The 12835-nt window shown below is 36.2% G+C and overlaps 1 protein-coding gene across 1 annotated transcript in view; it reads right to left on the bottom strand.

The window, feature by feature from the left end:
* Positions 1-12835, bottom strand: part of Itch (itchy E3 ubiquitin protein ligase) — a gene marked incomplete at its 5' end in the record, with an annotated part of 107689 nt that overhangs the window by 49878 nt on the left and 44976 nt on the right. The window contains 4 exon segments of the mRNA XM_013514114.1: positions 3016-3061; positions 5172-5309; positions 6304-6428; positions 10278-10419. Coding sequence (XP_013369568.1) covers positions 3016-3061; positions 5172-5309; positions 6304-6428; positions 10278-10419 — 451 coding nt within the window.

Below are 12835 nucleotides of genomic sequence, written 5' to 3' on the forward strand. Positions count from 1 at the left end.
GTCTCTCAGAATGCCGGCATTACAGGCATGCGAAGGAGTTATTTAATCTCTGTACATCTCCAAATATATGGACTACAAATATATGGACTGACTACATGATCCCTAAAAACCTTTCAACTAGAAAATTCACACTAAATTGCACATCGTGTTAGACAAGTAAATCATCAGGATATATGAAGGAGAAGAACCATTCAAAGGCTGAGGCAAATCCACTGCAACAAAGGTTCAGCAGAAAGGGCATACAAAAAAGGCTGTTTCATTTGGAGATAACTAGGGGATTTTCACATTCATGCATCTTCATCTCAGTTTCTCAACGTGGTTATCTGACAACTTACACAACACACTCTTCCAAGATGTTTAATGCTAAAATCCCTCTAACTGTATCTTCCTATTCCTTCTACCTTTCTCCTACTATATCTTTCATTTAGTCTCAGCATGGCTTTCAATCTCCCTCTATCTTCACAATCCATCAACTCCCATCAAGTGAATCTTGGGCTTTATCACAGGCTACTTTCACTAACACCTTCAATTTCTTCAATCCTGCCCAATTACTCCCTTCCCCCAGCCATCATTTTACTATGATTAATATATATTTTCCACTATTCTTCTGTGAATCCAACAAGCTCGAGATTGTTGCAGCTGAGACATCAAGTATGTTTTAGTAAATAAGGTAGGTAAAGTAGCACATAAAGAGACAGCAAACTGTACTACCAAAAGTCCTGATAAATTTTCCACTGGGCCCAGTAAGGAAAAGTTCTAAGGTTTTCATTTTCAGTAACTTACAAGATAAAAAGTTCCCCCACACTTTATTAAAAGAAGAAACCATAGCTTAAGTCTCCTGGCAGCTATAAAATTAGAAAATAATAAACGATTATGATAACCTCTCACTTCTCAGCCTTTTGGCTAAAATCAAGTGTAGATTATGATAACCTAGTAATCACACCATGAGTTCAAAGGGATTCATGTATTGGTTTAAAATTAAAAGTAATAAAAATAGTAATTTAGTGAGAAAAAGAGTTCTTACTAGGTTCTATACAATCATAAAGACTGAGGAAACAGAAAGAAAGATTTAAATTTTTTATCTGCAGTCTTCATCTTTCTATGAGGGCAGTACTCAACTTTTTAAAGCCATACTGAAATAGCACTGGTAGCTTCATTTCAATGTCTGTCTCTATCTCTCTGTTTTGTTTTTGTTATTTTTATGGCACAGAGGGATGGAACCCAGAGCCTCAAGCAAGGTAGGTAAGTGTTCTACCACTGGGCTACATCTTTAAAATTTTGAGACAGGGTCTGGCTATGTTATTCAGGCTGAGCTTTGGTTAATGGCAGAGGCCCTGTGGCCAGTTAACTGCACTATAATCATATATCTAGTTAAACTGTCACCAACTGAATAGTTGATTGAGCAAGATATAGCTAGTTAAGTGGTTTTCTATGTCTCACTGCTGTTTTGTTATAAACATATCTAATCATACTGTTGGCTGGACTTTTCATAACCTACTCTGCATCTTGGAGCTGCCTGGTTCACGAATCAATTTTGTTTAGCTCTACTCAAATTCTACTACATTTACTTCATCTAAGAACTTTTTCTTTTATAATAACATTTAAACTATTAATTTGATAGTTTACAAAATGCTTTTCAAACCCATTACCTCAAAAATAAGTACTCAAAAAGACCCCCAAAATCCAAGACAAATACTCTATAAAAAAAGCCAATAAATAGGAATTATGTTTAACACAAAAGAATACACTCAAATTCTGTCAAGCAAACCAGAAACCTAGAAGTCACTGTTCCTTCAAGTTACATATTTACAACAGTGACTCATTTGTGAAGATAGAAAGAATTAAATAAGTGGCACGAAGCTAAGGCTCTAGCGGTGCCTTTACAAGAAATTTATAAATGTGAAGAGCACACTCAAGGTGTGGTGGTACACACTTATAATCCCAGCACCCAAGCAGCTGAGGCAGAAGGATCACCATGTGTTCAATGCTGGCCTGAACTACACAGTGACACCCTGTCTCAAAAAAACCAAAAAAACCCCAAAACAACAACAAAAAGTCCAACCAACAAACGAAAAGAGTAGAAAGGACTTCATCAAGTATTACAAGAAAATGACTTGCAAAAAACCAAACATGGACCAACACAATACTACAATGGAATCTTTCATGAGCATATAAAATTTTTTTTTTTTTTTTTTTTTCCTTTCTGGTACCAGGAATCGAACTCACGACCTTGCACTTGCCAGGCAGGCACTGTGCTGCTGAGCTAAATCTCTAGCCCCAAGCATATAAAATTTTATCATATTCCCAATGCAAAGACATGGGTTTATTTATATCAAAGAGAAGTTAAGCAAAAAATATTAAAACAAAAGGAAAAAACTTCAGAAATTCAAGAAAATACCTATTAAACATTCTGGTTCTAACCAGTTTACAGATATGTTTATATAGTTTTTAAAACTTTTTTTTTTTTTTTTTTGAGACAAGGTCTCACTATGCAGTTCAGGATGGCACAAATCTCTACCCATTCTAATGAAGTCCCAGAAGATACCATACCTACTGGCTTTCACACATGTGAAAAGGTCCCAAACCAGATTTCCTAGAGAAGTAACTCTAGGATTCAGAACTACCTGCCTTTCAAGGTGTCAATACATTCCCTTTCCTCAAGCTGAAGAAAGTTATGAGCAATTTCATCATCTATGCCTATTCTAAAATACCCGCAGTCAGATAAACTTAGCCTTCACTCTTTCATAAATATTTCCCTTTTTACCTAGGGGCTGGGAATATAGCTCAGTGGCACAAGCGCCTGTCTAGCAAGTGCAAGGTCCTAAGTTCAATTCCTGGTACCAAAAAAAAAAAGAAAAGGAAAAAAAAGAGAAAAGAAAAAATATACCTTGACTCTTGAATTTTTTGAGAATCATTTATTTTTACAGCAATCTGAACCTGAAGTTTTAATGAATCTGTATTAATTACACCATATACCTTTTTGCATTCTGTGGTAAGCAATCAATGAACTCTTACCTTGTTTCATCCTTGGATCTAGAGCCATCATCACTCTGTGAAGCACCTTTAATAGCAATGAAATTTAAACAGAAAATGAGTTTCAAAATAGTCAACATTTTTATATATATGCCATGTAAGATATTAAATCTTTCTGATAAAGAACATACTATAACTTAAAATTGAACATGAGTTTAAAGACAAAACAAGATAAATGTTCATGACTGAAATAAGTTTTACCAGAATTTTATGCAAATACCTATCACTATGTGTCAGAGATGTAAATTAGTTATGATATACTACTCAGGTACTACTCTGCCTCTTTTGAAATGTATGTTTGACTCTGATGCACACTTAGTGTTTAGCCAAATTTTATATGCTAAATACAGTACCTCAAGAGAAGTACTGATCACCTGCAGATTCTGTAAACAGAAAAACCAGTAACACCTCTTTCTTACACAGAAGCCTAGAAAAAAACTTACAAAACAGGAATCACACAAATAAATCTCAAAGCAACCAAGACAAATGCCACAATGTTCATGTTTTCTTCTAATTTTATTCATAGAAAATACCCCTAGGATTCTGCAAGGATTTGTATACTACAGGTATTACAGGGAGGCTGCTAGAGTTATGCACAATAATAGCCACAAAAAGAGATTGTGGCCTCATTCAGTGGCATAGGCTGAGTGAGTCAAGAGAGAGGATCGTAACTTGCTGGCTAGCCTGGACAACTTAAACAGACTCCATCTCGAGATAAATTTTATAAAGACTGGGGATGTAAAAAAAAAAAAAAAAAAAGGTCTGGGGATGTAGCTCAGTGTAAGCCTTTGCCCAGCATTTGCAAGGCTTTGGGTTCTAACTATCACCACCAAAGTAGAGAGAGAGAGGAATACCAAACCAAAACACCCAGAACTTCAGATTCAACAGTCTAGTTCCTTTTAGTAAAGGAACAATACATCCTGAATATAGTCATGGTTTCATAGCAATATGACCAGTATATTACATCTGGTTTCAAAACAGTATGATCACTATATTACATCTGCAGCATATTAATGGATTAATCCATTAAAAAATGTGAGTCATATGCATACTATGTTATGTACACAATACTTAACACGTTTGGCATGTATCTGATCCAATCTCAAATTTACATTTTATACAAGGAAATGGATAGAAAAATGTGGTATAGCTACGAAATACAAAACTCTTCTGTAACAAGAAAGAACAAACTATCAAAAAAAAATTATTGGGTGAGGTGGTGCATGCCTATAATCCCAGCACTTGGGAGGCTGAGGCAGAAGATCGTTGCGAGTTCAAGACCAGCCTGGGCTACAAAGTGAGCTCAAGGCCAGCCTGGACTGCACAGCAAAACCCTGTCTCAAAAAGACAAAAAAAAAAAAAAAAAAAAAGAATGAGTACTTTAAAAGTCAATTCATTTTTCATAGGGCCAATGGTTAAACTTTTTGTTGTTGTTGGTTTTTTTTTTTTTTTTTGGCTTGTTTGAGACACGGTCTCGCTATGCAGTTCAGGCTGGCCTTGAGCTCACTTTGTAGGCCAGTCTGGCCTCAAACATGCAATGATCCTCCTGCTTTAGCCTACCAGGCTCTGGGATTATAGGAGTGTGCCACTATGTCCAGCTCTGCTGTTGTTCTTTTTGAGACAGGGTTTCACTATGCAGTTCAGACTGGCTTCAAATTCACAATGTCCCACCTGCCCCAGTCTCCCCAGTGTTGGGATTACAGGCACGCACCACTACATCCAGCTGACAGCTGATTCAACTTTTACTTCATTACTTTTCAATTTCTAGAAAAATAACATTTTTTATGAGTAGAACAATATAATAAAATGTTAGCTGGGTGTGGTGGTGCATGCCTGTAACCCCAGCACTTGAGAGGCTGAGGCAGGAGGATCATTGAGTTCGAGACCAGCTGGGCTACAAAGTGAGCTCAAGGCCAGACTGAACTGCATAGTGAGACCTTATCTCAAAAAGACAAAAATAAGTAAATATATACATATATATATAATAAAATGTTTAAGGTGATCAGTGTCTGTTTTTCAATAAGAAAATAAAATTGTTTTTCTTTTCTGAAAAGGAACAGCAATAATCATATAGAGAATATTACAGTGGCTGTTTTGTGTCAGATGAGTCATGGAAGAGCTTAAAAGTGACCACTCACTTTCTGAACACGTGGTTTCCCCATTAGTCACAATTTCTGCCTCTAACTGCAGCCCGTCAAGACAGACTGACAAGTCTCCTATTGTTTCTGTTGGCTCTTTGTCACCTATAAGCTGCAAAGTCACAACCACTTCTTCAACTGAAAGAAATTAACATTACAAGAAAAAGTAGTCACATTTTTTTTAATCCACAATAACTTAACCTAATGTCAAGAAAAAATAACATATGCATATATAAATTAGAAATTGGTTTGCTGTACTTCACCCAAAGTTTGAGGTCTTTTGACATCAAAATATTGAATTTTAACAAGAAAACAAAGTCCCCTTAATGTATAGTATTAAATAGCTCAATCATTTCAATTCTTATATTAATTGCACCTTTATAAGGTTGCAGTATAATATGAAACAGTAGGACAACAAAGATTCCTTGGCATATATATCTGGATTATATCAAATAAAAATTTAAGAATGGATTTTATCTCATGAGCCTAAATGAGAAAGAAAATTCTTAGAAGCACAGTTGAAGGATACAAAAAAACATCTACACTTTAGAGTTTTATACATAAATTAAAATGAATGAGCTAGAAGTGTTGTAAATATAAATAAAACTACATCCCTATCAAACTAGAAGATTCAGTAAAAATAAACATTTGAAATAACAAAATAAAGACTACCTATACCTTTCACCTCCTCTGTCAAAATAAGAATCGCATTTGTCTCTCAAGTGACTGCTTTTTTCCTTTACCTCTGCTCTAAATTTTTTAGGTTTTCCGTAATTGACCATATTTACTAAAAACGCTAGGTCCAAACTAAATAGTCAAAACAAGGTTACTCAAAATGCTTCAAAGAGTTAAGATTCTTCTCCTTCTTAATCCAATAACCAGATAAATTTAAATTTAGGCAAATAGTGAACATGAATCATTCTGCATGCTCAGTATATTAATGTTGTCCAAAAGAACAAAGAGCAGGCCTGGGGATGTGGGTCAGTGGCAGAACACTTGCCTTGCATGCACAAGGCCTTGGGTTCAATCCCCAGCACCACACACACACACACACACACACACACAAAGCCAAAAGAACTAAACAAAAAAACCAAAGAGCTAAGCACAATTTCTATTACTCTTACATACATACGTTTCATATTGTTGGACTTTAATGTTTCATAAACATCTAATGCAGCAGTTCCCAACAAAACATCAGATTTCAGTGTCTGGTGACTCCACACACGAAAATATAGTCTACTCACAGGGGTAACGATACTAAAAGTGAAAAAAGAAGAAAAACTTGAATTTGTATGAATATATAAACTATTTGATTCAAAGAGTAGAAAAATAGAAGCCCTAAATAATCTACCATAGTCCTACAGTTCAATTCTGTAAAGACAAATTCCCAAAATGTATGAATCTATCAATACATTATTCTCTCCAAAATGTGATCTAATTTTGAGAGGCAAAGAAACATTTTTCCCTTGAGAAGTCTACCTATCCCTGTTTTTGTTTTTTTTGTTTTATGGTACCGGGAATCAAACTCATAACCTCACGCTTGCTAGGCAGGTGATTGCACCACTGAGCTATATCCCTGGCCCTACCTATCCCTGTTATTGCCATCATATTTCCACCTCCATTTTAAGTGATATACAATGTATTCATTGTCTTCAAAGGGGTACAGTGTATTCTTTCTCTTCTTTTCAAAATTCTCAAATGCTACTTTCAAGAGAGCTTAATAGTATATATTCAGAAAGCATTGGCCGGGTGTGATGGTGCACTCAAGAGGCTGAGGCAGGAGGATGGATTCAAGTTCAGGGCCAACTTTGGCTACAAAGTAAGTTCAAGCCAACCTGAACTGCACAGCAAAACCATGTCTCAAAATGACCAGGAAAAAAAAGAAAAAGAAAAAGAAGAAGAAAAAGAAAAAAAGAGAAAGAAAAAAAGGCATTGTCTGTAAGCCAACAAGCAAATCACAACAAGAATGAAATAAAGGGCAACCAGACCCGGGCGTGGTGGCACACGGCTATAATCCCAGAACTCGGGAGGCTGAGGCAGGAGGATGGTTGCATGTTAGAGGCCAGCCTGGGCTACAAAGTGAGCTCAAGGTCAGCCTGAACTGCATAGTGAGACCCTGTCTCAAAAAGACAAAAAAACAAAAAAAAGAGAAAGGGCCAATACATTTAACTTTCTTCATCCATACTAGGAATTGAACCAACGAATTACTTAGCTGAGTCACAATTTTCTCAGAATTTTATTTTGGAACAAGAACTCACTAAACCGCACGTTAGGGCCAGGGATACAGCTCAGCAGTACAGCACCTGCCTGGCAAACGTGAGGTCATGAACTCGATTACTGGTACCAAAAAAAAAAAAAAAAAAAGAAAGAAAGAAAAAAGAGGGGGCAGGGGATTTAGCTCAGCGGCACAGCGCCTGCCTGGCAAGTGCAAGGTCGTGAGTTCGATTCCTGATACCGGAAGAAAAAAGAAAAAAGAAAAAAGAAAGAAGAAAGAAAAACTAAATTGCCCATGTTGGCATCAAACTTAGGATCCTTGTACCTCAGCCTCCCAAATATCTGAATTTACAAGCATGTACCACCACACCTGATTTACTTTTATAATATGAGAGAAGGCATATAAAGAATAGTGTCAAAGATGGTTGGATCTAAATTATTTCACTTGAATTCTAAAGACCAATATAGATAGCCAGCTACACAGAAATGAAGCCATGTTTTTTTAAAAAAGGCTTTTTTGCAGCCCTATGTGCAATACTTAAACTTTAGGAGAGAAAAAACAAATCGTTAGATAAACTTGAGCTGTAAGTTCCCTCAAACAGCTCGACACAGCAATAGTACTACTGCATAGGGCTATAAAGAGAGTTTCCTTTTTTAACTAGTGAAGCACTAAGGCATTCATGGCATTAATAGCCTCAGAGTTTCATAGTACATATCTAGTGAGCACTGCTAGCAGCTCCAAAGAGATGCATATTGAATCTGTTATTCAAGCGAGGGGCCAGGGATACAGCTCAGTGGCACACACAGCGCCTGCCTGGCAAGCGTGGGGTCGTTTGATTCCCGGTACAAAAAAAAAATCTATTATTTGGGTGAATGTCTCTGGCCATTAAGGAAGCTTTACCTTTTTATAATTTCACTTGTTGTTAAAAAAAGTTTTATATGCTCTTTAATTTAGACTCAATCTACAGTGAGCCACAAATTAAAAACAAAAAGCCTAAGAAACAATTATGTTGCAGTAAACACAGATGACAAGCATCAGAATAATTTTCAAATGGGCCTCAAGTGCTTAAGTCTGATTAATTTGCTCAAAAATCATCATTAGTGAAAAAAAATTATCTTCTAAAATCTATCTGTTGCCCGGTATGGTGGCACACGCCTGTAATCCCAGCACTTGGGGGGTGCGGCTGAGGCAGGAGGATCGTTGCGAGTTCAAGGCCAGCCTGGGAAACAAAGTGAGCTCAAGACCAGCTTGAACTGCATAGCGAGACCCTGTCTCAAATGAAATAAAATAAAATAAAATAAAATAAAATAAAATCCATCTGCTGATAAATTATGCTTTTCTTTTTAACTTAATTTTAAAAATTAACCACTTACCAATTCAGTTATTTAAATACAGGATGACCAAATATTGCAAATTTTTTGTTAATTTTTATAATACAACAGGCAATAAATAAATGATAATTTTATTCAATTTAGTCAATGCAAGAATCTACTGGTTGAAATAACACCTGCCAAGTAATGCTCAAGAGACTCAGTACATAAACATGCTGTCCAAGTGATGCTTCAGATAAAATGTCAAGTGGTTAGAATTAACCTTTAATTCCCTTCAATGAGTATTTAATATCTTAGGTTATAATATCAACATTTGGGCTTTGTCAATAAGTAATTGAAACTGAGCCTGCTTTTATAAAATTCTATGAATTCACACTACCAATAAAAATACCAACATATAGGGACCAGGGATACAGCTCAGTGGTGCAGCGGCTGCTGGGCAAGTGCGAGGTCCTGAGTTTGATTCCAGTACCAAAAAAAAAAACAAAAAACATATAAAGATATGTGGGCATGGATGTATATTACACTAGTCTAGTAGCATAACATCACGAAATACTAGAAACCAGTATGGCATGGTAGCACATGGCTATAATCCCAGCTACCTGGGAGGCTGAGGCAGAACAAACTCAAGTTCAAGGCCAACCTGGGCAATTTAAGTAGACTGTCTCAAAAAATTTTTTTAAAAAGGACTGGGGATGTATCTCAACGGTCCCTGTGCTCAATTCCCAGTACTGCAAAAACATCTACCTCCCTATTTCTTTTTAGATCAAAAAGTACCTGGCTGCAGTGGCATGCCTAGAATTCCAACTATCAGAAGGATCACAACTTTGAGGGTAGCCTAGAGGACTTGGGACGACTCTGTTTCAAAATAGAGGCCTGTGATACAGCTAGCTCAGTGTCAGAGTGCCCCTGAGTTTGATCCACACTGCTGTAAAAAACACAGAGCGAAGGAGGGAGGGCAAAAGAAACTAATATCAGACCTATATGTACTCAGTAGATAATCATGATACAACTGTCAAGATAAAGACAAAGTTATAGAATAAATATATAAATTTTTTTTAAATCGAAGGTAACATGTTGGGTTGTAGGGGCATTACAATTTAAAAACACAAAAAACTTTTTTTTTTTTTTAGACAAGGTCTTGCTATGCAGTTCAGGCTGGCCTTGAGTTCACTATGTAGTCTAGGCTGACCTCAAACTTGTAGTGATCCTCCTGCCTCTGCCTCTTGAGTTCTGGGATTATTAAATTAAAAAATAAAGTAAGCTATTCACAACCCCAAGTTAAGAAAAGGGTTGCTCTAAATCTTTTTAGGGCCATGACCATATGCCCTCCAGTTATTCAGTAGATTCAATCACAAACTAAACTGGGAAGGGTAACAAAAGAGACACCTGAAATACAGCAAGGAAAACATCTAAAGAGAAACAGAAGATCAGAGAAGAGTTCCAGGAAGTGGGGGGAAAGTGAAAGAGAAAAAGGAGAAGCAAAGTAACGTGCATTAAAGGTACAATTCTGCTCATCTATTAAACAAAATATTATTCTGGAAATATTATCAAACTTACACTGTAAGTGGCTGCTTCCATTTGGGGCTACTCGTATTATTGCATTTTTCTGTCTTCTTTGACTGTCCATCTACTGTCACTTCCACATAAGGACTTGGTCCAAACCAATTCTTTTTATTTTCTTTAAGTTTTGCTGAGATGACTATGTAAAAGAAAAACACACACACACATTCCAATATTTGAGATGTTAAGTCCTTGAATCAATTTAATTTCCAAATGCTCACACATATTTTTACTGAGAAGCAGGTATGCCTAACGTATTTCCCAATTTTACTCATTTATTATTTATTCACTCATTATGTTGATCTTTAGTTACTAGGTTAGGAGGAAATATAAACACAGGACTTCCTTAAGCCATACACCCAGATCAAAAGATTCCCACAGTCAGTATCAACAGACCCAGAACTCAGGTATGTTAAAAAGTACATGGACAAACTGGGTCAACCAATACTGTCATGTGTCAGACACTGCTCCAAGCTCTGTGAACACATCATAACAGTATATAAATGGCCCTGGCCTTCAAGATCATATTCTAGGTAGAGAACAGTCCTTGTGATGAAAGCAGGCTGATGTGACAAAATATTACTTATTAATAAGAAAAATCTCTGAGGAAGAACTTTTCTTCCCCTCCTCTCACCTCTAAAGTGACACTGATCAGGTCCTCTTAAAGGATAACTGTCTTAGATTTAGTTTATTTTACTCAACATGACATTTTTGGGAACAGTTGCTTGTAATCTTTTTTTCTATACAACTCTATTCTTTTTTATTAGTACATATTAGTAATACAAAATGAGATTGGCACATGTATTGGCACATGTATATAATTTTTAAAAGTTATTTTCATCTCCATTATCACTCTACCCTCACCCATCCCCTAAAGTCTGTATTTTAGTTTCCTGTCATCACTTTTTTTTTAAGATTGCTGGTATTAGAGAAAATGTGAGGCTTAACTTTCTTAGTCAGTTTATTTTGTATAACATGATGGGTCTCCAATCCCATTCCTTTTCCTGCAAATAACATGCTTCTTTGTGACTGAATAATACTCCATTGTGTAAATATAAATCACATTTTAATCCACTCATTATGTTGACCTCTCTTTGTGTATGTACATCACATTTTGTTTATCCACATCTAGACTGTCTGCAGTTTAGTTCTTGTCAATTGTGCTGCAACTGAAACATGGGTATGCATGTACCACTACAGTATACTGTCTTTAATTCTTACGGGAAGTTACCAAGGAATGGTACAGCTGGATCAAACCATATTTTTATTTTCAGTTCTCTAAGGAATCTCCATACAATTTGCACAGCGGTTATACTAGTATACATTGCCACCAAGAGTGTAGAAGGTTTCCTTTCTCCCTGCATCCTTGTCAGCGTTTGCTGTTCTGGTATTTTTAAAAACTTTTTTATTAGTATATATTTGTTATACACATTGTGTACATTCATCTTAGGAAATCAGTACCTGTACATAATATGTCTTGATTTTTTTTTTTTTTTTTTTTTTTTTTTTTTGAGACAGGGTCTCGCTCTGCAGTTCAGGCTGGCCTTGAGCTCACTTTGTAGCCCAGGCTGATCTCAAACTTGCAATGATCCTCCTGTCTCAGCCTCCCGAGTGCTGGGATTACAGGCGTGTGCCACCATGCCCGGCTTATGTCTTGATTCTTTTTTCCCATTCTTTCTCTCCCTTTAACCTTTCTTCCTCTCCCATTTAGAAAAGCTTTGTTTCCATTTTTTCTTCCTTTCTTTCATTTTTTCTTTTCCCTTCCTTCCTTTCCCTTTGTCCCCTCCCTGTCCCCTTTGCATTTGAACATGTTCTTCCTACTTCCCACTATTACCCTCCATTTTGGTCCTTACTTATCCTTTGGATTTCTTACATGAGAAAAACAATGCAATATTTAAACTTGTGTGTTTGATTTCATTAAAAACTAGGGACTAGAGGTCCCTTTACATACAAATGACTCAATTTTATCCTACTTTACAGCAGAGTAGTACTCCATTATACATGAATACTATAATTTCTTTACTCATTTATCTGTTGATAGGCATATGCACTGTTTCAAAGGTTTAGTACTATACATTGTGCTGCTATAAATATGGATATGCATAGTCACTGTGGTATGATACTTTTAACTCTTTAGGAAGGATACCTAGAAGGGTCTAACTGGGTCAAATGGAAACCTCTAGTTTTAGTTTTTTGAAGAATCTCCATCCTGATTCCATAATGGTTGTGACAACTCACATTCCTCCCAATAATGAAGAATGGTTAATTTTTTTCCACCTCCTTGCCAGGATTTATTACTGGTTGATTTCTTGATGGCAGCCATTCTTTCTGAAGTGAGATGGAATCTCAGTATCATTTTAATCTGCCTTTCTTCAATGACTAGGGATGTTGCACATTTTTTCATATATTTATTTCCTGTTTGTACTTCCTCATCTGAGAAGTATCTTCATTTTGAGTGCCCACTTTTTGACTGGTCTTTATATTTGGGGGGTGTCTTTATATTTTCTAGATATTAGTCCTTTGTCTGAGCAAGACTTGGCAAATATTGTTTTCCA

The sequence above is a fragment of the Chinchilla lanigera genome, unplaced genomic scaffold, assembly GCF_000276665.1.
Source record: "Chinchilla lanigera isolate Chin_1 unplaced genomic scaffold, ChiLan1.0 scaffold00021, whole genome shotgun sequence".
NCBI classification, from domain to species: Eukaryota; Metazoa; Chordata; class Mammalia; order Rodentia; family Chinchillidae; genus Chinchilla; species Chinchilla lanigera.